The 25,427-nt window shown below is 44.0% G+C and overlaps 1 protein-coding gene across 1 annotated transcript in view; it reads right to left on the bottom strand.

Moving 5' to 3' along the window:
* Positions 1-607: 607 nt before the first annotated feature.
* The window catches only part of LOC114504168 (hedgehog interacting protein), an 82,357-nt gene continuing 57,537 nt past the window's right edge, over positions 608-25,427 (bottom strand). Inside the window, exons 8-13 of the mRNA XM_028521879.2 lie at positions 24,473-24,594; positions 22,080-22,203; positions 21,016-21,146; positions 18,387-18,468; positions 9,750-9,898; positions 608-7,398 (exon numbers count right to left, since the gene is read on the bottom strand). Of these exons, the coding sequence (XP_028377680.1) occupies positions 7,205-7,398; positions 9,750-9,898; positions 18,387-18,468; positions 21,016-21,146; positions 22,080-22,203; positions 24,473-24,594 (802 nt within the window). The 3' untranslated portion in view covers positions 608-7,204. The remainder of the gene's footprint in view (positions 7,399-9,749; positions 9,899-18,386; positions 18,469-21,015; positions 21,147-22,079; positions 22,204-24,472; positions 24,595-25,427) is intronic.

Raw genomic sequence — 25,427 nt, 5'->3', positions numbered from 1 at the left:
CGTCATAGAGACAGAGCTTTTCTTCCTGATGAGTCAGAGCTGTATTTAGTCAAGGAGAAAGGAGACTAGATGAAAGCATTTCGCTCTAAAGAATACTGGCAGGTTTAATACCCATGTTCAAAACAGCATACCTGTCCTTACATAAATACTCTCCATGGGGTTAATGGGAAGCTAAGTGGCAAGGTCAGCAAAGTCTGGGGGAGTCTGCAACCCCCGTTTCTCATGCCCCGCCCTCTCTGCTTGCCTCTTCCCTTCAGACTGGGCTCTCAGTGCTCTCAGCGGCTCGTTTACATCCCTCTTAAGTCTTACTTACCTGAGAGGATCCGACTGAAGTCTTTTACAGCTTCGAGTACACTGAAGCCCATAAAACATCTCAAGGCTGCCTAATGCACCCACACAGTGAAGCTGACCTTCAGCATTGGCATACATTTGGGGGAGAACAATTTTAAACTCAGAACGTGAAAAATGACAAAAGGCAAGAATATTCTGAGGAAGTAGTTTGGGTATAGAGCACCTAAAAATTGGAGTTCCTATGATCAGGATGAACATTTAGGAACACTTTTAAATACTAAAACAAAAAAAAGAATTTTAAAATAGCACATGTGTCTCAGGTCGTAAGATAAAGTTTAATACATTTGATCATGTTAAAAGGCACAAAACACAGTCAATCTAACCAAATTTCAGGCATGCATTTACATAAATATATTAAATTAAGAAAAGAAATTGTACACTTAAACATCCTTTTCACCTAAAAAAATCATTAAATCCACAGATCAACAATAAAAACCAATTCTCTGCATTTACCACTTCAAGATACAGTTGTTCTATTTTAAAGATAACACAAATACACTTGTTAGAATTTATATGCATTATACATATATTATATATTACATAGATAGTGTGTATACATATGTCGTGTTTGTACAGATAGATAAATATATATACATGGGTGTGTGCACATGTACAGATACACACAGGTGTACTTTCGGCCATCTGTACTCCTAGCGCTGGATTCTAACGCTGAGCTGAATCGGAGCGGGTTGGGCGTGATTAGTACCTTTCGATTCAAACGCGTTTATCATACCACTGGGCTCACAATCCCCCATGATGAATGTCCTGGCCTGTTCTATGTCACATAATCACACTAGGTCCCTCAGTAAATATTTACTGAAACTAATGAATGGATGGATGGCTGAATAATAGAAGGCTGATCAAAGAGAAATGTGTATTGTAATAACTTGGTTAAATAAATCAGAGTAATGCAAATGTACAGGGATCCTCTGAGCCAATGAGTCTGCGTGCTTCTTTTCAGGTGAACATTTGTAGGAATCCCAGCTAGTGCATGCATCAGCTCTGCTCCCTCAAACATGCACCTGCTTTTGTACTTGTTCACACAGCCTTCTGCCCTCCGTTACTAGGAATTCAAGCAAGGATTGGGTGGCTATCTTCTGCATGTGAGATTAGGGACGAATCACCCCAATTGTCAGCAACTGGAAGGGAAGCGGACAAGCAGGGAAACCGAAATGTATCAGAAGAATGACAGAGGCAACCGTTCTTTAAAATTGCACCAAGGGCGTCCCAGACAGAGCCCAGGAAGACTGGGGAGTTTCTTTTTAGATTTCTCTTACGCCTGTGAAGGATAATGATTTAGCAGTGTTTTCATTTTAATTAGATGGGTTTCTTTTAAATAAATAGTCTTCTTTCACATATCCTAGGGAATCAAGCTCCACCAATTCCGTAATACCTCAGTGTCATTTACCTTGTTACTACATAGTTCTTGGTGAAATGCGTGTCCAAAAATGTCCCATCAGTGTATCTGATATCTGATAAAGTTGTCAACTTGATTTCTCAACAATAGTGTTATGAATAGAATGTATTAATGTATTAAGTAGTATTAGGCTCTATTATACATGAAATCTTACCTTATTCTAGGAAAGTTGTCTCAGATTTTAAGAATATAATGTAAAGAAATATCCAAAATATATTTTTGGGCATAGGCTATCCCAAACCTGATCATACACTGTCCATGCGAATGGAAAGTGTTGCTAGCTACTTATTAGTTCAAAAGGAAATGGACAAGAATTAGTTTCTAACTGCAAAGACAAAGTTTATTTTATATTTAACTATTATGAATTTCCCATCACTGTTAATGCTCTGTTCTTTCTATCTTACATGCCAAAATGTCTTTTTAACTCAGAGATTATAGTCAGGATAACTCACCAAACTTTTAAGTTAACTTGCTTATATATGTGTGTGTATGTAGCTTGATTTTAAATAATACATCACCTACACTTGCAAAACCATCCTGACTGAAATGTGACATCATTTCATCTTGACTTTGTGATGTACATGAGAGGTAACCTTAGAATTCATATTGATACTTTTTTTTTGGTAAACTACTATGTAATCTGGCTTAAAAAAAAGCAGTAAGCTTTTGAGCCTAGTTTTTTATTGATACAAAAGATCCATTAGTTATTTAAAAAATTTTTCCAACCAACTTGTATGTGACCGATATAAAAGTAAGCGAGGTAAATGACGGATCTACCTTGGTTGGTATTTGAAGAATTTGGGTCGGTAAATGAAGAATTTAAGAAACGTGCCAATCTGACAAACGAAGAAATCTCTCACGGCCACACTACAACACCCCCTCGTGTGCTCGGGAATGCATCTTACTCTCCTAAACACTTATTCTAAGGCAGCTTCCAAAACTTACGAGGAGATATTTAAGAGAAAGAAGTGTCGAAGTTGGCTAGGACTAGTGTTTGGCAGTTTCTACGGTCATATTTTTGATATCAGAATGCTTCTGTTCTTAGGTTTCCCACCTTCGTTGACATTCTATGCAGTACTGGACACATGGCTAGCTCGTGTTGGTGTGGTGAAGAGAAGGAAGGTAAGAAAACAAACATATATTTCTCTCGGATGTTCTAAAGAGGAACTGTCTACAGGTGTCGCCAGCATTCACAGGAACAGGCCCACTACCTTCCTGGGGTGTTACAGAAATATGCACGTTTACCGGGCGTGGGGTCTGAGTTCTCTGCACCTTCAAGTGTCATCTGAGGCGGGAAAAGAAGATGCTAACGTCTCCACTGAGGAACTGTTTCTTATTCTTTCCTCATAGATTTGGAATAATCTTCTTCTAGGAAATAGCTACTAACGTTCCCTGCCTTTAGCTAAGGCTCTTTGCTGGGGCTATTGGCATGTCTTTTCTGTGTCTGTGAGGGAGTTCTGGCTGAACGGGGGCATCTGGCTGGTGGTCACTTCTGCTTTTGATCACGCCTTTCAGTGACTGTCAGAGATCAGTCTGGGGTGTTCCTGTTTATCTCCTGGTCTTCACAATACAGAGTCCCAGCGAATGTGAGACCAGGAGAGGCTATTTTCCAGGAAAATAAATAAAAGGTCATAACCAGCAAAAATTGATAGCAACCTACGCCGGGACGTCTTCATTATGGGTGTACTGAGGACATGTTTGTTGAGTTAAAAAAACAAACAGAAATAGAGAAGAGAGGGGTTAAAAGGAAAAAGGCTATACTGGGGTGGGCAGGGAGCGGGGAGAGGGGGAGAGAGAGGGGGAGAGAGAGAGAGAGAAATAGGTCTCATAAGTAACATTCTATAGAGATGCTCAGAAACTTTATTGATCGGCCAACTACAACTGCCTGTGCTATGCCTTATTTTTTCTCTTAAAAATTTGGACTTGGTTTCTCTTTTATCTTTTAAAATGAAAAGTTTGACTAATAAAAGGTTAAATTATTGTGTACTTTAAATGACCCTAGGTGTAGCATCTAACCTCATGCCTTCATACCTAGTAGACTTTTGTATGTGATTCAGAGATACAAACGATATTAAAAAGAAATATATTAAACTTGTTAGTACATTATTACCTAATTATTTTCAAACAAATAAATACAGAAGTGCTCGTTCTGAAGTATGCAAATGAAAAAGTTTTCTATTTAGCTTGTGTGTATATGCTGGTGTAGGTTTCTTTGCTCTTTAAGAGATAATCCCCTTAATCTGAGAAAATATCAGAGTACTCTTTGTGATGAAACAAATTTTTTATAATAGCCACATTAAAACAAAATTCCAAGAAAGGTATGGATGCAAGTACTTTTTATCATCACTCGGGTTTCTGAAATCGCCCCTTCTTTTCACTTTAATAATGTGTCAGTCCTGTGCTCTTCTCATCACCACATGTGACTGGCAGGAAATCAAGGTTCTCTGAACTAGGGAAAAGCGTGGCAGAAGCCATGGCAGAAAGCTTTTTTTCCAACTCTTTATAACCTGCCATAACAGCGGTTCCGATTAAACTGACACCCATATGTTAAGCTCTGGAATGGACAAAGGCACAACCACAGACCTTTCCCTACTTCGCTGCTTTGTTTCACACACCTGTGTTCCCAGCGAGGGCACTGTTCTTCCCTGTGGACGGGGCGCGCCCTGGGCCGAGCTGGCGCGGATGCCGCCACCGTGTGACGGGGCCATCGCTTTTCCTTAGCTCATACTGTTTAACCACTTCCTCTCAGTCCCTTTTTATGAATCACTGAAGACAATTCTCCAGTCACATGTTTTAAAAACCTCCTTGAAAAGTTCCAAAGATTTTGGAAATGACCACTGATTTCAAAACGCGTAGCCATCCGTTAACCTCTGCTATTTATGTCTTTTCTGAGAACGGAAAGAAACAACTTTCTGTTCTTTGCTCAGGCATAATGTCCGCAGGCCTCGCTCTCTTCCTTTTTGGAAGACTTTGGTCTTTCCTTCCAAGGACTCACAAGAGCAAAGGCAGTGACACCTGGGGCACATGTGTTCCTGGGGAGAGAGGCCTGTGCCAAAATGTGGGTCTGGTCAGTTTAATATAGATATTTTTAAAGAGGAGAACTAATGGCAATATCACACCTTGTTTTTGGCAAGGGTTCTTTTGGAAGAGGTGGAAAGATTAGGGACGTAAGGAGAAAGGCTGGATTTTCAGATTTTGCTCCTTCTATAGCAATATCGTGATTGCTTTCAGCGAAGCGATGACTGGGAGAATGTGTAATAAAACTGCACAATCTGCCAGGTTTAGACAGCTGGCTCCCTCACAAGAAGTTCACATTCTGTTAATGTCACCATGCTGAATAAGGGACAATTAGATGGTAAGGTTCATTTACAAAAATGGTTGTCAGGACATTTTTTTTTTAATTGTAAAACTTTCTGTGATGGAATTCAGTAAAAGGGCTACGAAGAGAAAGCCGTGGAGACAAAAGACTGCTATTAACCTACAGATGAAGGCTACTGCAGGGTTCATTGCAAGATTTGTCACACTGTTGGTCCAATGAAGTGTTAGCGTGACTAGCAGGGACCACCCCTTTTCTGGGGTAAGAGGGCAATTTGGTCTCCATGCTCATTTAATCCTGAGACTTCTTTGAATAGACTGTCAATTGAATCTAAATTGTGCAAAATTATGCATGCACTTTTTAATGCAGGCTATTGTCCACTAGGCACTGAACCAAGATTTCTCAACCCATTTCCATTTGGCATGAGGTCACTCGAAACTTAAGTCATCATATACGGAAGACAAGCACAGTGCACTTCACCGATCTTTCCACGCTGTGCTTCCTGCACAAATGCTCCCTGCACTCTAATTGCATCTCTCCTGCTTTAAAACAATAGAGGAGTCCTAGTGGCGAGGTCGTATTCTTTTTAATTGAGGTTCGTATTCCTAAAAGTAAGGAGCAGGTCTGGAAAGTCAGCCCTTGCTGCATAATCTCCACTACTCTCCAATTTAGATTCTGGAGGGACCACTGTTCAGTGAAGGGGAACCTATAGAGGGTGTGCGTGTGTCACGATAGGTTTTTTTTTTTCAGTAGTGCAAAGAGGCCTTACAATTTTGTCACAATCCAAACACGGGGAGCTGGCCTTGAAAACCGTTAAGAGAATTGTCTATCCGATGTTTTGCAATTGTAAGTTAGAACATAGCATTGCTTTCCAAACCTGGACAGAACATTTACAGAAACTGATTCATACATTCACCACGGAGGGTTTTCACTGAGTCCTGCAGGAACATATACACGAGTCATATTTGGCAAGAATTACTATATTAAAAATGTGTCCAAGTGACCGCTTAATATAGCCAAGGTTTGTTAAAAACGAGTGAGTTCTTGTCCAGTGGGGTGCGACTGAGTGTGCCATCTGTGACATTCTAATCACATCCACTGACAGTCTCGCTATGGTGAAAAGCACTTGACCAACGTTTAATGCTGGAATTTTATAAGGATTGGCTGTTTTCTTGCTTTTTCATCCGTCGTTAGTGATTACATGTCGGCCCAAGGATCCACTGCTAGGTTAGATCCACAGCACCTTTAAGGCTGTCTGCTTTCTCACTCCCCTTCTTTCCAATTAAGTTGGTGAAAAATGTAACTTTAGTATTTTACAGGACAGGGTAAAGGTGTTTCATCTAGGTGATGTCTATATTATAAAAATAAAATAAAAAATATAAATATGTAACACAAACCCAGTGCCTATTGTTAAATAAAATATACAATAAAAGCAGACCTTTTAGGAAGATTGGTTTTAGAATATGCTGTTATGATTTAATTATAAGACACTTGAAAACAGTCTTGATATTAAGCTAGAGTAACCAGATTTCTCTGCCAATAAAAAGGTAAGTGCATAACATTCTGTAATTGGATACAATGATAAAAACGAAGATTACAATTTTATATCAAGTTGCCCACACTGAAATCCATCAGGGAGTTCTGAAACATTCTCACATTATAGTCCTTTAATATAAAAATATTGCCTTTTTTATTAGTTCCATCAGATTGCACGGTAATGTTTCAAAACTCCATTAAAGTTGACTTTAGTTATTACAGACAGAAAATTCCTGGGAAGTCAAATAATCTCTTCTGGTGACATAAAAATGCCGTTATCAATTTACAGTGGAATTTCTGCGTAAATTGCTCCACACGAGGAAATATATATTTTTAAAACCCATCTGTTCTGCAACCACACCCACGTCCTGGGGTTGTGAGTGGGTGCGTGTCCGTGCGCATGTGGACACATGCACCAACACACACACACACACAGACTCCGCACGTTTCTGGAAACTACTTTTAAATTAAGAGAAGAAAAATGAAATCACAGGAGTGTGTAGCGGGGTAACAGTCTTTCTTTTTAATGACAGGATAAAAAATAAATGCCCACTGGAAAGGAATCTTCCAAACAGTCCCAGAAACTATACAATGTAACTTGTTAGATCCAGCAAATAGGATGTCATGTCAATGATCTGGTCAAGAATACCTGCCCGGGTCACCCGGCGGACGTTTCTGTCCACGTGTTCGCACTGGGGGCCGAGGTACCCTTTCTTGCAGAGGCACTTGCTGGGTCTGATGCACACTCCGCCGTGGCGGCACGCCGGCTCGCATTTTGCTGGGAGGGGGGAGAAAGCAATGAAATCACACTCCCATTGTGTGTGTCAGAAACAGCCCGCACATTTGAGGAGTAAGGGAAGGGAGGGAGAGAAGGTGGGAGCTGGACGCAAATGGACCCGAAAGGTAATACAGACAGAGCGGGAAGAGCGCTCTCGGACCTACAGTTCTTCGGGGGCCGGACCTCAGCCGGGAACGCGAGACGTTTCCGGAGAAGCACAGATCACGGGAGCATGTTCAATCCCTTGCATAACTGACTCCTTAAAACGGGGATTTCAGTTCTTTTACCTCTCGGCTCCACTAAGGCAGTCCCAGCGCAGGGCCTTCCAAGGAGAGCTCTGCGCCCACTCCCCCAGGCCGGGCCTCGAGGTGAAGAGGGCCTGGCCCACGAGAGACACCCCCGGCTTGAGCGTCTCCAGTGCAACATAAAGGCACAGTCAGTTCTTGACCGACCCGCTAGATGGAGTGTCTACCACTTGGACTCCCCAGGACCCTCCTCCACGCTCCCAGCAGGGACCCGGCTCAGGCCTCGCCTCTGTGCACGTGGAAGGTCCTTCCTGGGTCAGTGCGGTCGGCCACCCAAGGACGTTTGTTGCAGTCCTTTTCAGGGCTACTCGACAGGAGAGACCTTCAGCACAGAAGGACCGGATCACCACAGCATCGGTGAGAGGGCCAAGATTTGGGATGGAGAGAGCAGAGCCAGTCTGTAACTTAACCGGCTTTTACTGACAGGCTAAATCTGGGCAGGTAGCCCTGTAGGCAGAGTCAAATTCCTTGAATGCATTTCCTTGTGGGTTCAGGGGACAGGGTCATTTTAATCTTTGCAAACGCATTAATCAAAATCCAAAAGAGGAACAAAAAGGAAACGGATATTTTCTCTCCTTTGAATTTGTGGGAGATGAGTCAGCTATGTGAGTATAGGAATAAAATTCTAGCTTGGGTCACAGATATGAATGGTTTACTTTTATAAAATGGTCCTGGCTTATCTTGTATATTCAAATTATTTAAATGGATTTTGTGGAAAAATTAAAGTACTTTTATTGAAATAGAACTTGACGTTAACTCAGACAATATCTGTGTTCATTTATATCACCTATTATTTGTCTTAAATAATGTAATTACTTAATTTCTGTTGGATTTTAATTCTGATAGCTCTTTGCTGGATATGTAACCATAGTATCAATCAATCATGCAGTGTTATTAATGCCGAAACAATTTAAGCTTACAGTGCAGACTGTCTGTGTGGCTTTAAATGTCGGCCAGTTTTTGTCACACCATGTATCAAGTAGACAAGTTAGGGTTGTGACTTTTCTGTAACAAATACATGTTTAGGATTAAAAAAAGATAAAACTTATGAATTAAGAATGGGGCTTTTCATTTTCATTGGCAAGAGATACTGTAATATTTGAAATAGCAGAGATACAAATTTTTTGTAAGCAATATGCACATGCTGGTTGTTGAAAATGCACTTTTTTATCCTGATGGCAACTTTTTTCCAGTTTTACTTGAGAAATAGCTGATATACATCACTGTACAAATTTCGAGTTTCTGGCGTGCTGCTCTGCATGCCAGAAACTAAACAGATTGTGAAACGATTACCACAATAGGCTGCGTTCACACCCAACATCTGATACGGAGACAATGGAAAGGGAAAATCTATTTCTCCTGAAAATGCATTTTCAGCATATACCTCTTCAACTCCAAGTATCTACATTTATGTAGGGTTTTTTTTGTTTTATTTTTAATTTCACACCAAGTAGAATTTGAACATCACTGCATGTGAATGAGGAAAACCCCAGGTGAGGTCAGAGGAATCCTGGGATGTCCCTCCTGACACCTGGTTGATGGTTTACAGGGAGCGGCAAAAAGGAGTTAAAAATCTCACATATGCCTCTAGGTAATTGCGTTTCCCCCTTTTATTCAGTAACACCCACCGAATACCCTGTTCTTGGTGCACTGTAGCCAGAGAGCAAGCAGTTACGTTAGAGAGGCATTTGTGGGGTGTCGGGAGAACTCGGACACTGCAGAGGGGCTTTGGCTGGTGGGGAATCTCCCACCCAGGACTGAGAGCCTAGACAGATGACCTGCTTCCAATTTCTACTCTTTGAAAGGATGCACTTATTTAAATGTCTTTTATGTTTATGTCTAACTTATGTATGTGAATTGTTTGCATTGAGAAAATGGGGAAGATTTCATTTACTCCTTCAGGAGCAAACCGAGCATTCATATTACTGGAGATGACTGAAGGTTGAACACTCGATAATTCTAGAAGAGATAACTTGGTGTCAAGTTCTCGAGTCCCTTAGGACCATCCGATGCCCCGTGTTTCCCGGGGACAAGGGAAATACTAACCGATCCTGCAGAAGTCCCCTTCCCATCCTGGGCTGCAGCAGCAGGTCCCCGTGGGGGTGCAGTAGCCGTTGCGACAGAGCCGGGAGCACTCGGAGGCCAACGTCTGGGCAGGCTGCACGGCCACTCGGCACGTCTCGGGCACCAGAGGTCTGCATCGGGAGACAGCGGTGGGGAGTGCATTGTGGGTGAAAGTCAATGCAGGGAGGAAACCTACGACTCTGACAAAGCATCTCTCTTGCTTTCTAAGCAGACCATTTTTTGAAGTGACTCAGAGAGATTGGCAACTCCCTTTCTTTTTGACGACTTTCTAAGAATGGAAAACCAACTAACCAGTCTTCAACCAGAGAGTACGTGACAAACATCCTAAGAAACTTGATCATGATCCAAATAAACAGATTAAAAAATGTAGTTATATTGATATTTTACATTTACTGGCTAAGAACTTCTAGCAATTACCAATTTAAAAATAAAGATATATATATATATAGCTGTTTTTTAAACTTTCCCCCCAGATCTACAAACATTTTTAGGAATAGTATCGGAGATAGGTTTCACTTGTTATGCACCTAGTGGGCAATATCGCACAGCTGAAGGTATTCATCAAAATGAATGCTCGTAGCCTAAAAAGCTTGGGAATCTATTTTTGTTTCAGTTTTACACTCGTTTTCAGATACTTTATTTAGACTGAGTTTCTTGAAGGGCTATCCCGCTGCGTGTGTGTGTGTGTGTGTGTTCTATTGCCTCAAAATTTCAACCCCTCATGTCAACACTGATACACACATAGGTGAGTGTGTATATATATATATGTTTAAAATTTAACATTGTGTCCTCCTAGGCAGAAAAAGAATGCCCTGGGTAGCAAAGAGAAACATCTTATCTGCCAAGTAAAAAGTCACAGATTTCCCTTTATTTGCCCTGTGACAGCCATCATTCAGAGAGGGATCCAGGTGCCTTCAGAAGAGGTTTAGGGTTCCAGCTGCATCGGGAGGAAGAGGCCGTCTTTCAGGCTGCGCCAGGCTGAAGGTGTGGGTGTGCCAAACCCCTCACCACCTGGTGATCTTTGGGAGAGGATGGGCAGCCGGTGGTGCGCTTCCCATCAGCCCCTGCTGCCTGTGCCCCAGGCTGGTGAGAAAGGAATGCAAACGAACGTCCTCACCAGTCAAACTGCCCTCATTAGAGCGGCCAGAGCAGTTGGATTCCTTAAGCACCGTAACCGAGAAGGTGATAATTATAGGTCAGAACCACGGTAAGGGGTAAACGATGTAGCCTTCTGAGAGATGAGAGTAATCAGGCCCTCAAGACGCAGTCTCCCCCAGTTTTGCTCCTATGGGCACGGTGAATGGCAATCATAATTGCGGGGCTGACCTCAGGCTGTTTCTGCCATGACTCAAAACCGTATTAAAAATACACAGCGACTGCTTTAGCTTCTCTCGCCCATAAAAGTCCCAGTCTAAGTTGAAAGTACTGTGTTTTACAACTAACGTGACAATTCAGAAAACCTGCTTACATCCATTCAACTGCTTATTGAAATGGAGAAATGGTCTGTTTCCAGAAAGGTCCCTAAGGCATTCCATGGACTGAGCACCTTGTCACTCCGAAAACATTAATGGATAGCTCTGTGGGCTTCCCAGGGGGGTCTCTCCGGGGGTCTCTCTGACGGCTGTGCCGAGCAAAGTGGGGGCATCATCTCTGCCTTCTCCTTGTTGTGCTCGCCTCGCTCAAATGTGCCCTCTTTCTTCCTCCTCGGCAATTCTCCCTCTGTGAGGTGGTGGTGGCATTTGGGACCATCCGAGGAGCCATCTGTCAGTAGGCGGGAAGTCCCTGAGTCACCTGCCGTGGTCACTTACCAAGTGGCATTGAGCACACAGGTGTCGTTCAACGTTGACTGGTCACTGAGATTCTGTTTATCCAGTCTCACTTGTTACTCACTCCCTTGCCCTTTCTCTGACTCGTTCAAGAAGGGAGAGCTGGAAGCAGAGGGTGTCAGAAACATCTTACATGTTCCGTGGGACGCAAAACACGGAGGCGCGTCACTCGTGTGTACTCCACAATGTGGCTTATGCGCCTGGGCGGATGAATCTAAAGACAAGGCCCCATTTAGATCAACAGTGTAGGTGGCTCCGGTTAAAGGACAACAACCAGGAGGTGTTGCCTGCTTGCGGCAGAGTTCAAGGGCGTTGCGTCACGTGGGAATCCACTGGGGAAAGAAGTTGGACATGAGAGCCAGCGCCCGGTGCTGAGGAGCAGTCCCTCGGGGCGGCTCTCCGATCCTCGTCTGCACGCTGACCCTCCAGCTGGACGCTTTGGCCACTTTTGATCAAGCATTCATATATACGGAAACACAGATTTGGATGGAATCTAACTTGTTCTTCTGCCTAAGATTTAGTAAATGTTTATCTACCTATGGGTAACATTATTTTATATTTGGCCTGTTTACTTTCGCTTATATATTATATAAGATGGTGTGGCTGCCACATACAGTTTTATTTGAATACCTGGAGCAATCATCTTTTTCTTCTTTTATGAAGTTGACAACCAACATTCCTCGTTTAGCAGGTCCAATACATTTTCTTTCTCTTTGAAACTATTATTCTATTGAGAATGCATTCACCTGAAAACTATATAAAACATTGCCCATTTCTCATAGGGCTTGATGTCTCTTAAAGAATGGGTTATCCTCTTTTCCCCCTTCCCCATTGGAACAAAGGCTTTCTGAGGACAAAACCTGCATATTGGATCCTCGTCAAGACCCGTCACTAGGCGGGCACGTGCTGTGCTCTTCGTGGGGGTGAGACATAAACAAGACGGAGCCCCGCCCCTCACGGAGATGCCGTGGAGGAGGCAGATGTGCAGACACAGAACTGGAACTCAGTGCGAGCTCTGCTGTGACTCGGGCGCAGATGAAGGGACACGGGAATGCGGGCAGGGGAGCCGTCAGCGTGGGACTGAGGGGTGTTCTAGAACGACGGCATGTAAGCCACCAAAGCACTTTGTCTCCTTCAGCCACTGACATTCATGGGAGCTAGGAGAACACTACACAGGCATCCAACGGATTTTCGTTAAGTGGAATTGAACACACACGGTAGACCCTTTTCTCAGGCAGTTTTTCTGGACTATAAACGACATGAAGCTACATTCCCAAATTTTGATGTTACACTTTTTGATTCATTTGTCCATGTTGACAAAAGCAAGTCATTGCAGCAACCGATTTTTTAACTCGACAAAAATGAATTAGTTTTAAAAAATGATGCTAATAGGTAGTTTTTTTTCTTTAAAAAGTACATTTTCCTCTAGAAAACATCTTTTTACAAATTTCTGTGGCTGTTATACGGGAGATAAAAGCCGCCCGAGTCTCCAGCGCTGCAGCATCTGGCCACACGCCGCCCCCCAGCGGAGGTGTGGGGTGTCCAGAAGGTTCGATGTTATCTCTCACCAGGCCAGGGAGAAACACGGGGATTCAAAGAAATGTTTTTCAGAGGCTTCAACTCTTTAACAAATGAGTCTCATTTTGGAGAACATATCCTTCACTACTCACATTCTCCATTTTGTGTCTTTTTAACAAATGCCATTTATAAGTGGGAACTCAATCACGTTTTCAGAGCAAGCTGTACAATTACTCTAGGAGCTGATAGTCCAACGTTTAAAATGGATAGTTTGAGACTATAGCATCCATATAATAAGAATGATATAATCACTTAAAAGGAACATGACCATTAAATAATTTTTTCACAAACTACAGCATTACATGATCTTTTCTGTTTACTTTGAAACAAGTGGAGGTGGTCCCCCACAGCACTGCATGGGTCACATAAGTATGGTTCATACGTAAACATGCAAATCCTGGTAAAGCATGAAAAAACTTCTAGTTGTGCTTAGGCCATTACTACATGTATTATATGTGTGCTCATCCATTCGTTAGAAATTTTTACTTTGCTCTCGCCCTATTTTTCCATAACATACCTTTAACATTTCAGCCTTCAGATGCTGTATTACAGCTCAGAAAGGATTTGTTAGTTTTTTAGGCCCCGTGCACCACCACAACGTAAACTACGGCCCCTTAAGAATAACAGATAAGCTGGCAGATGTATCCACTTTTCGTTACAGGCTACGCAGGAAAATCATAGTAGCGAAACTGTGGAACGTGCTGCCTCGTCGTTTTGACTGACTTCCAACCCACCGTGCTGAATGGATTTTTATAGGGCACAGGCTTGTTCATGACCTCTAGCGCTAAGAAATTCTGTCATGTTTGAAAACTAGTCCCTGGTGGGGCCCGTGTCCCTGTTAATAGCTGGAAGGTCAATGGAGCTGCTAAACAGTTTGTGTTACCGTCAGGGTGGCCATGAAAACACCGCCCGCGGCAAGAGGACTTGGCAGCTGGGTCAACAGGCACGGTGGGGATTTATCAACCTAGGGGGGCCACGTGCATGAAACTTTGACTGATGAACGGGGACGCAACGGGCTTGTCGGGCTAACGCCTCTCTGCTGTGCACGACTTTCCCTGGGATGGCCGAGCTGCCTGCCGGCTCCCTGCGACACATGCAGGGGACACACAGCACCGACTTCCTCTTACGGAGTGATTAGAAAAAACACACACACAAAACCCGGCCCTCTTCAGTACCCAGTATAGTAACCATCAGGACGAAGATATTTTAGGAAAATAAACACAGGGCAGTGAGTGGGGCCTTGGAGGGGAGCTGCAGGGAGGGGGCAGGAGGAGCTGTTTTGGATATGGGTCACCCAGGAGTTGGAGGTGCCACCTTTCTGTGGAATGACCTCTCCAGCCTGGAATTTGCGTTGTGCATTTATAGGCCTCTTCAGGGAATGGTCTGCCAGGATTGGCAGGGGAACGGATAGGCAGTAGGTTAAAACGCACTGCGGACGTGGTAATGAAATCAACGTGATGAAGAATTCTGTTGTACAAATTCCCGGGGAAACAATCCCAGAAACATTAAAAAAGAAAAAAAAAGTCATTTGGTTGACGGTCATCTGAAACAAAAATGAAAGCATCTTTGTCAAAAGTGCAAAAGAGGGTGTTGTCTAACAAAAAAGCTTGGGAAATTCACAACTCTGTTAGAATTCGTTGGTTTCTGTCCCGCAGGAGCGATGCTTGACCCTGAAACGACTTCAGAAGCAGCCAGCACCCAAGGGTGCTGGTGGGCTCCTGGGTGTTCAGACACCAGGGATGAGGAGCTCTTCACAGCTAGCTCTGCGGGCACTTTTACCCTAGTTTGGAACTAACACAACCTCAGATGTCAAAGAGATCACCTGCAAGTCATTCTTCCTGGCATGGAATGCACACCAACAGTACTAAAGAATTTAGTATCTTTTAAATAGATTAGCTAATGATCTTCCTGGAACATGCAGGGAGGAGGCAGGGCAGCGTGATCATTGCCGGCACCTTACCAGCGGGCAAAGCGGTGCATTGCAGGAAATGACTGCGCGCAGGGGCCGGCCGAAGGAGGTTCGGAGACAAGACCAACCGACTCCCGGTCCTACTGGGGGAGACTCGCTCCTACCCGTGACCTGTCCCGGGCCGCACTGCTGAGGGAAACTACAATGACTCCTCGGCTCTTGTGCTCACTGTCCTGGAATCTGCTTTCTGGAGCTGCTGGTGGAAAGAGCACCCCAGATTGGGCACGCAGGACCCAGGACCACAGACCTGGGTGGGGAGGGCCGGTGTGTTGGCCCAACAGGTTGGCATATGGGTATGGACTGGGGCTTCACCCCACGCGCTGTGAGATATGACTGCTCCGCCACGGAAGACCCTCCTGGGGAAGAGTTCAACGTTATGACCTGGAGGCAAAATTCTCCCTTTTTCTGAGTTTTCCTTAAGCTAACTCCACGGTTTTAGTGAAGCCTTAGAAAACCTGGTTGTATCCTCATTGAATTTTCTTTTTCTTTTCCATGTTCAATAATGGCACTTGGTTTTTATAAGAGGTTATCTGGCCACCCTTTTCTGAGAAGTAGTAGGCCCACTCCTCATGTAAACGATTGTGCATTAATGTGAATGGTTCTGTAATGTGGAGCCCCGCACCGCACTGTCCTCACGGATGGAGCTGATGCTGCTGGAACCTTGCCCGCTTTCCCCCAAAGTGGCTTAAGAATATTGCAAATGGTTTGTAAACTCCCTCATCTTTTTTGAATGTGAGTGAGTGGCGTGTGTGTGTATGGGGGGGGGTTGTGTAGGGAAAAATAGAAGCAACCAATCCTCTGGTAAGAAAGTAACTTCCGTGACATCTCACATAGAATATAAAAATTTTATCATTTGTCATTCTTCTCATCCAGGGCCAGGAGCCAATTGATGTTTGCAACTTACTTTGAAAACATTATTCTAACAAATCCGGCCCCTCCACAAGAATACAATCAACCTAAGCTTTTAATTTGAGATAGATTTTTGATGTAACAAGAAATGTCTCTATATTGTTTTTTTTCCTTTTCAGTAGATGAGGCCTTTTCTTTCATTTCTCCCTCAAAACTTTTAGAAAAACACTTTGCTTTCAGGCAGGCGTCCTGAACACTGGGAGGCTAGTAATTAGCTTGTGTTTTCAAAATAATCCCGCTCACAGACACTCACGTGTGTACTCCTAGAGAAGTCCAACTCATCTAGACAGAAATACTATAATAACAAATGCTGGCATCCAAATCAAAACAACGTGAGGCCCCCAACCAATGTTTATGAAAACACTGGTTTTCTTGCAGTCAGTTTCATTTCGAAGGGTCCACCCATGCCCGTGTACAAGGACGGTGTCTTGGGGACTCCGTCCCTCCCCCCACCTTCCGAAAGCCAAACATGCATCTTAACCCTGGCCCGCGCGTGACACGGCTCAGCAGACACAGGCACCGGAGCGGGAAGCCGGGCCTTTCAGGTATGACACGCTGAGACCACCCTCCTAGTGGCGGCCCTCGGATCGCAAAGCCAAGGTCCCTCCCGGCAACCCTGGTAATTAGACCCTAATAATGGGTTGAAGGTGTAAAATTCACCTCGGTGCACCACCGGCAGACTAAACAATCCAGACGAAGAGGGAAAGACTTTCTCGAGGAGGAGGGAGAATTAATTGCACCACGACCAGGAAGCTTGCATAAGCAGATCGGCTCTGACAAACGCAATGGAAAAACAATGGCTATTTTGAAACTAATGGCATGAGATGGGAGTGAAATCCCCAGGCCTCGTTATGACTCATTAGATTGATGACATTTTTATGAATTAACATTAGTTTGAATTTCGCTCTTCGCATTGCCAACTTCCACCATCACGGAGGAGTCTGATATATATATATTTTTTTCATTCATTACTTTGCTTTTCACAAACAGAACATTGGTTTCATACTCAAGGAAGAAGAGAACCCCGCCACCACCCCCGGCCCCCGGAGGGCACAGACGGGTCCTTTCCTGACAGTGACTGAAAACGGGCACCGTTAGAGAGGAACGCCATCACTGCGTGATCGACGCCTGCGTGTGACGCCGTGGGGACACTGTCTAGAATTGGATAGTCTTCTTTTTGCTCTGCAGGGCCAATGGCAACCTCTGTTTTTCTCAGAAAAGACAGTGGTTTGTGGTGTGGTAAAAGGACAAGAATCTCCATTTTGTTAGTCGGAGACTTTTCCAGAAAAACGTACACAACTTACAACTTGCAAATAATTTAAAAACAGAGCTAAATGACTGCTTTTAGTAAATTTTTTTTCAGATTGCTAGAATTTATTTTTCTAAAAGACTTGAAATTCAGGAATTGAGATTTGCAGATGGGTCTAGGAAGATAAGTTAGTACAGCACTAATCTGAAATTCTCAGCATGGTGTCGTCGCTGGGCTCCGACAGGTACTGGCGTTCAACACCAGTCGTGTTTGTGAGGATACGTACGTTTTGTAATAGTGGCTCTTCCACTTGCGGCTAGTATCTGTTAGACAGTACATAATTGCAGTGGCTTCCGATAGCCCGGTTTTATCCATGAAATTCACAACTGACTCATTATGATTCAGGATCATTTGAACATCATGTGTGTGTGTGTGTGTGTGTGTGTGTGTGTGTGTGTGTGATGGATGGGTGGAGAGGCCAGGGGAGGGGTCAATATACTCTTTAAAGGATTATAACCTTCAGATCTTCTTTCTGCTGAGGTACATGACAAAACACTCAGTTTTCGTTTGTCTCTTCACAGCGGCCTGCCTGCGAGCTCTGAGCTTCCAGACAGTCTGGAAATGAGGCTCAGATGTTGAACTGCCAAAGTAACTTCCCCCGATTGCCCAACAAAAATCACAGTAGGCAGCTGTAACACCTGCCAGCATGTTTCTAGTTTTCTCGAAAGACAGGGAGGGTTCATTGTCTCCCACGAGGAGAGCTGACGCCACCTCCCCACAAATCCAGGTCCTCCTCTGCGTTTAACTGAGGACTCATTCCACAACCGTAACGCTGCTCCCGGATGGCGACAAGAATGGCGTGAATACGGGGTTGCAATAAGGCCTTTAGGTCTCGGCACAGCCCAGCCTGGCCCTCAGGGACTCTCAGGGCCACACACAGTCTACGGACAGGGCAGGAGCAGCCATCTTTCTTGGTTGCTAATTGCACTCTGTCCGTCACTAATTTGAATGTGCAACAACAATGCGGAGAATAACATTTCTTAAACAAATATAAAACAAAATCTTACCTTTTGGGATCTACAATTTTGTAGAGTTTTCCATTGTGAGTCTGGGTCATACTTTTACTACTTGATAGAATGTAAACTTCCCCTATGTAGAGAGATATACAATGAATTAATCCACAGTTATTACAAGGCTTTACTTCCTGTTCCCTAGCAGATTATCTTACTTTTTAAGATTTTGTGTATTTACTTTTAGAGAGAGGGGAAGGAAGAGAGAAAAAGAGGGAGAGAAACATTGACTGGGGGGACCTGGCCCGCAACCCAGGCACGTATCACACCAGCGACTTCTTGATTCACAGGCCGGCACTCATCCGCTGAGCCATGCCAGCCAGGGCAGGTATTTTATATGTACAGTATGCGTACGTGTATATACGTGTGTGTGTGCACACACACAGCCCACCTCAGGAAGATCACCTGCCTAAAGACCGTGCCCGTTTCACACGTCCACCTTCACGCTCACCCGGATCTCGCTCACTTCCCTTCGCCTCCCACTGCTGCTCCAGTGCAGGCAGATAGTAGCTTCTCGCCTGGATCGCAGCAGCAGCCCCCGAACTGATCCCCCTGCTTCTGTCCTGTCCTTCCACGTTTTCTCTCGATGTACTCTGTCCTGTCCTTCCACGTTTTCTCTCGATGTACCGGCCGCGGTGCATCTCGTAAAGCCAGTGAGACCCTCTAGGTTGGATCACACGCTTGTGTCCATATCCTCCGAGGGCTTCTGATCCCTCTCAGAAGAAGAGTAAGTTCTGAGAGCAGCCTGTGCTGTTTCCCTGTATTGCTCTGACCTCGTCTGCCACGTCTTACCCCCTCATTCCCTCTTTAGCCTCGCTGGCCTCTCGGCCTCGAACAGGTGAGGCACGTTCCTGTCCCGGGCTCCTGCCTCGGGTCTCGCTCCCTGCAGATCACCAGCAGGTTCTCCTTCCACCTGCCTCCTTCAAGTCTGTGCTAACGTACCACCTGTCCTGGCTGCGCTGTTGAAAACTGCCCGGTCCCAGCCTCCGGCAATCTCTGTCCCTCTTCACAACTAGTTTTTTTCTCCTAAGCACTTACTGCTGATTGGCATACAGTATATATGTATTAAGCAAACCCTACTACTTTCTTACTCTTGAAAAGGATGTATAGGTTTACACGAAAAGCATGTGCCTCATTCGTTGGTTCTGCTCCCGACAGCAGTCGACAGACAGACCCCTGGGTGTCTGGACCAGGGCTGCTGAAAGGGGCACCGACGGCGAGTTATCTGTAGCAGGGACCGGGGGAATCTCCACGCCTCAGTCACAACACCCAAACAGTCATCCCTAACTCTGCCCCGAGCAACTCAATCCTAGTTTGTATTTTAAATTAACAGTATGCCAATGACGTTTAGGTTCCATAAACTTACATAAAAGGGGTATCTTTCTGGTTCCTATGAGTGGGGCAGGAGAATATCAAAGGCAAAATTAATTGTAAAATGCTTTCAATGCTGGAACAAGAAAAGGACAGGCCGGATTTCTCTTCTCTGAGTCATTGTATCCCTGTGGCCCTGAAATATGTGTTATGCATTTCAGGAATCTTATCTGAGGTCCTCGTTAGCCTAAGGAAGTGGCGTGCAACTATTTCTGATGAATCCTCTGTTTGCTATAGGGAACCCAAATCTGCAGTTTTAGAGAAAATGTTCAGATTTAGATGGGAAACACAACTCCTGCTCAACACCAAGAAACTCGTCTCTGACAGTAAAGGGGCACAGTAGTCATGGCTGCTTGTGGGGGTCATCATGTTTGCTTAAAGGGAGTCGCTATGAAAGTGACATTCATCTCAGAAGTTTAAAATTAGTAGCATTTCCACTGTGATCACATTCCAATTTCAACTTCTTTTTGCAGACACTTTGATGACAAACCAACAAATAAATTTATGTTATCTCGTAGATCATCAACAAAGAGATAACTTCCACTCCGTTGAAAGCAGGTCTACAAACAGATTATTCTGCACAAATTTTGTGCCCCAGTGGGCAAACATTTTTTTAGAAATTAGGAAATAAAGTATAAGGTGAAATTCAGATTGCAACATTTTAATTTATTCCAAGAGACGTGGATAAATAGAAAGGTTTTCAGATAAAAATATAAACAAAGGACTCAGATGCATCAAAAAAATATCACTAGACATTTAAAACTTTTCCCTTCAGGACTCAGAACTTATCTTTTTGTTCCTGCCTCCCATGTTCCTGCATTGGTTACTTTCATATTGGAAACAAGATGTGCCCTGGCTGGCGTAGCTCAGTGGATTGAGCGCGGACTGCAAACCAAAGCATCGCAGGTTCGATTCCCAGTTAGGGCACATTCATGGGTTGCAGGCCACGACCCCCAGCAACCGCACATTGATGTTTCTCTCTCTCTCTCCTTCTCCCTCCCTTCCCTCTCTAAATAAATAAATTAATTAAAATTAAAAAAAAAGATGTGAAGACCCACACTCCTCCCGCCCATCCCTGAGACAGGTTATTGAGAGTACAAAACTGGACCACCTGAAATCTCTATAGCAGGCCCCTTTGCTGTTACAGTTTCAGCGAACAGAGCACGAGAGGGTTATGCTTATTCTTCTGAGCAGGACCCCACCTGTCCAGCAGGGGGGTGAGAAAGGAACTCGATAGGGACAGTCTGTATGTTACCTAGTTCATCTTCTCCAAATCCCAGCACGTGACCGGAAAAGTACCCCCGACAGGAAGCACCGTTGCCGAGACAGAGTGGTTTTTCTTGCCATTGCCTGGTCACGGGGCTCTGCTGGAGAGTTAAGAAATTCCTACAACACAAACATGCCGTAAACCCACGTGACTTTGCTTAAAAAAAAACAACACAATCAGATGTTTAAATAACACTCTACATAATTGTTGTGCCATAGGCCTGGCTTCTAAAGAGGAAAACAGTATATAGCCCATGACGTGTGTGGATACTGTGAAATTCCCACGTGGGGAGAAAGTACTCGAGGAGGAGAGTTTGTTGGCGGGGCGCACGAGAAGTACCTGGGTCTGAGAAAAGCCCTCCCCTCACCCAGGGATGATACGTCCTCTGTAGGACTAGACTCCGTGCTGAGCCATCAGCCAGAGAAACGGACAGGGGAAGGCCGTGGGGTCAGTTCGCTTTTCTCGGTGCTTGTAGCCACCAGCAGGTCAGCTCTGCCATCGGCCTGAATGCCAGCAGCGACTCGGGAAACAAGATTCTTAACTGGGGTTTCATCCCAGAAATTTCTTAAAATCATCCACAAGGTGACCTCTAAACTTCAGGCTAAAACTTCATTCTGGAGTATTCTTACCAATAGACACGAATTAACTTGCCAGAAGTTCTGAAAGGCAGGCAAAAGCAAAAATTCTCAGCCTTCCAAGATAATCTTTAAAATATTTATGAACTCATGTAAGATGATAGTTTTTCAAATTACTCATTATCATGGTAAACGTACGGTAAAAAGGAAGGGAAGAGCCTAAATCATATGAAAAGTCCTTCCGAAGCCTTCTTTGTGCTTCACAAAATTGGTTTATGAACTTGATCAAGTCTGTTTAAAAAGCATCTCTTAGGTAGTTCTTGAAACCACCGTGCAGAGTGGAAGTAAAAATAAATAATATTTGTGTGTGTCCTGGAGCTGCCTCCCAAAGGGAGACACTCATCTGGACATCGCATGGCGGTCTGCCCGCCGATCAATGGGTACACCACATGACCTTCACGGGATCCGGACACCTACCCGTCACGGTCTCCAAAGACGTAGCTCCCGTACAGCCTTTCCGACTGGCAGCCCCGGTAAACAAACCCGCCGACCAAAGGACCGTTACTGAATGGCTTGAATTCCAAAAGTGACGGCTCGCTTTCTGGAAAGGAAGGAACAGTAGCATTAGATAAAAGTAAGGTAGGCCATGCAACAATTATTCCAGTCATTTACTTGAACTCTGAAGTGCGTTCCGTGGTATACACAACGTGGAGCTTGGCTATAGATATTTGGTGAAAATAGCTACTCCTGTTGCTTAAACGGTATAACATATAAAGGACCTGCATGTACAGCTAAATGGAGTGGGGCTGCTCTGAAATGTTTGCTGTTATTCTAACTGCCAAGACATAACAAGGTTTCAGTGAAATTCATGTCTGGGCACTTTGGAAATCATGGTTATTTACTTTAGAACCAAAATACTTAAAATAATAATTTCTTAACATTGAAGTTTTTGTAGGAATGCTTCTGCATTCACTTAATACATTGTATCAGACCTCTGTTACGTTATATAACCCACTTAAGAGCCCACACGTTAAGGAAAATAATAACACAGTACATAAAAGATCTTTAAAAACCACATCTGTACATTTAAGACATTGTCCCTTAGTCAAGTAATGTCTTCATTTATAATATTTGATAGTTTTGCTGACTGGTAGAGTTACGTGGCTAATAAAGTCACCGCAGCCATTCCTTCTGGGTCCCCTTCGTACGGGCCTGGCACTGAACCTTTCCGCACGTGTCGTTACGTACTGAAGACATGTGTGCTAATTGCCGTGGGAAAGACCTAAAGCCCGCTGCAAATCAATCTGGAAAGTTCTTACTCCTTATCAGGTACCCTATGTGCTTAGTATCAGTAAGTCACTATCAACAGGCAGTATTTCAGGCACAAACTTTTGTGGAAAGACAGTAATTTTAAAGCCCTCCCCCCACCCTGTGTGATTATGGTGAATACGATCATATAAAAAGTAGAGAAATAGGTTTTAAATAATCAGTACACTGAGAGGTGGAATAATTGAATGACAGAGGACATAAACTCTGGAGTCAGGCTGCCGGGGTTCAAATCCAGGCCCTGCCAGCGTACACTGTGCGATAGGTAACCTCCGGTGTCTCAGTTTCCTCATCTGGACAGTGTGGCCAATAGCCGTGCCTGTCGCATGGGGTTGTTCCGTGCATGAAATGTGTAAAGTTTGTACAGTGCTCACTACCGGGGCTGGCAGGTAGTGAACACTGTGCATGTGGTTATTTGGGTTTTCTTTTTTCAGCTTTACTGAGGTATCACTGACAAACAAAATTGTAAGATATTTAAAGTGTGCATCATGGTGATTGGATATATGCATACTTTTTGGCAGGGCTCTGTGGATATGTGTTTAATACACGAATGTAGGGCTGCCAGTATTGTGACCAGTTTCAACTGGGCCCCCACTGAGGTAGAATTTAGCTTAATCGACAAATATAGCTGGAACTCCATCAAGCTAGTGACTCATTAGATTTGTTTTGCAAACCACATTATTCTTTGCTTTGGCTTTTGTAGGATGCACACAGACACACACAAATACCTGAAAAAAATAAAGTAAAATAACCGAATACCACATGAACGAACACAGCTGCTTCACTCCTGGTACTAAATAAATACCTGTATTGAGTGAGCAAATAGAAGAAGCAATCAATTTAATAATCTTAATCTACTATGTTTGATAAATTGCTTCCTCCAAAAGGAGTAAATACTAAAACACTGAAAATGTTAAGCATCTTTGACTTCATATTATCCAATTTTCTTTTTTATGTGTCTCTCAGTAGTAGTCATGGCATTAAAAGGAATGTCTAAACATCCCATTTCCATGACTTGGGTAAGTACCATGTTTTTGTAAGGCCATTACTTTGTTTTCTCAAAAAGAACCCCACATTTAAAAATTGCATTCTTATTTGAGACACTTATAATTTTCCTAATTGCTAAGATTAGAATGCTGGTTATTGAAAAATGTCTTACCTTCAACACTTGTTTTTTTCCTCTGCATGTAAGATGTTAAGACAAGTTCTCCCTTACATATGAAATAAATAGAAGGTATTCATCTTGATTCTCAGATGAGCAAAATATAAACTGCTCACTTTTGAGGGTCCCCATTAAATTTTGGGGACCTACAGAGCACCACACTGAATCTGCGGGAAAGGTAATTACCTGAATGGAGCCCCCAGGGCCGTGAGTGTCACCGGACCTTTGACAAGTGAGCCATCTCGTCCCTCACCACTGTTAGGCCAGGGTTTTCCTGCCTTCTTAGTGCTCGCTTTGCAGAAATCCTTTTCTCTTCAATTACTATGCTAAAATAAGCTAAAACCCAAACTAAAGCAAAGCCAACAAATGATGCCCTACTCACCATAATCTTTCCCCTTTATTATCTGTAGGATTCTGGCTGACGATCTGTTCTTTCCATTGGAGTCTGAACAGAGTATTGTTAGATTGATGTTCACGTCGGTGGGATGCCGGTCCACAGCACACCTGCGGAGCAAACGGGACACATGAGCTCCTACGTGTACCTCCCGCGCTCCGCCCGGACAGCCCCGACGTGGGAACCCTGTGTGGGCCGGCAAGGGCCCTTTGGTTGGGCTGCTGAGTCTGGATTCCCTAGAAGAGGCTGGAGGAAACATCCTGATGTATTTGTTCATTTTCCTGAAGCGTAACGATCTCTAGAGAATATTTCTTAATTTCCCCTGGTGTCTTCCTCCATCATGAATTGAAACCCTTGTGACTCTGCCATGAAGGAATATCACATGGACACGGAGCTGCTGAGGTGGAAGAACAAGAATCCGCTGTAGTGTCCACCCACTTGTGCGACATAAAACACGGAATTAGTGATGTATTCATTCTGTGCGTTTCCCACAGAATTGCCACACTCTCAGACGCAGGCCGCTCTACCAAAGGGAAGCGCGCACTCCAATTTAGGGAATAAATAAACCTGGTCCCACGACGACGGAGGTCTTACAGTTGACTTTCGTCTTCACGCTCCGGACCAGAGTTTACCTGTGACTTAAGTTACTGACTGTGAACTCCATGAGGACAGGAGCCACTTCCTGCTCCTGTGTCTCTGCACCACCCAGCGGAAACCTGGCCATACAGAAAGAGCTCACTGCTTGCTCAATGTTTAAGTCCACGAGGGGCTAGCCAGGAGGGGTTTGGATTGGGGGGAGAATCAAGTTGAATGATGTAATTTTGAAGTTCTCACAAATATGGAAAACAGTGTTGCATGGTTTTTAGGTTTGTCAAACTTGTCGTTATGGACCCGTGGGGACGGAGTGCTGTCCCGAGTACTGTGCGATGTGCAGCAGCATCTC

The sequence above is a fragment of the Phyllostomus discolor genome, chromosome 8 (genome assembly GCF_004126475.2).
Source record: "Phyllostomus discolor isolate MPI-MPIP mPhyDis1 chromosome 8, mPhyDis1.pri.v3, whole genome shotgun sequence".
Taxonomy (NCBI): Eukaryota; Metazoa; Chordata; class Mammalia; order Chiroptera; family Phyllostomidae; genus Phyllostomus; species Phyllostomus discolor.
The sequence above is the reverse complement of the archived record's forward strand: the minus strand, read 5'-3'. Positions and strand labels throughout refer to the sequence as shown.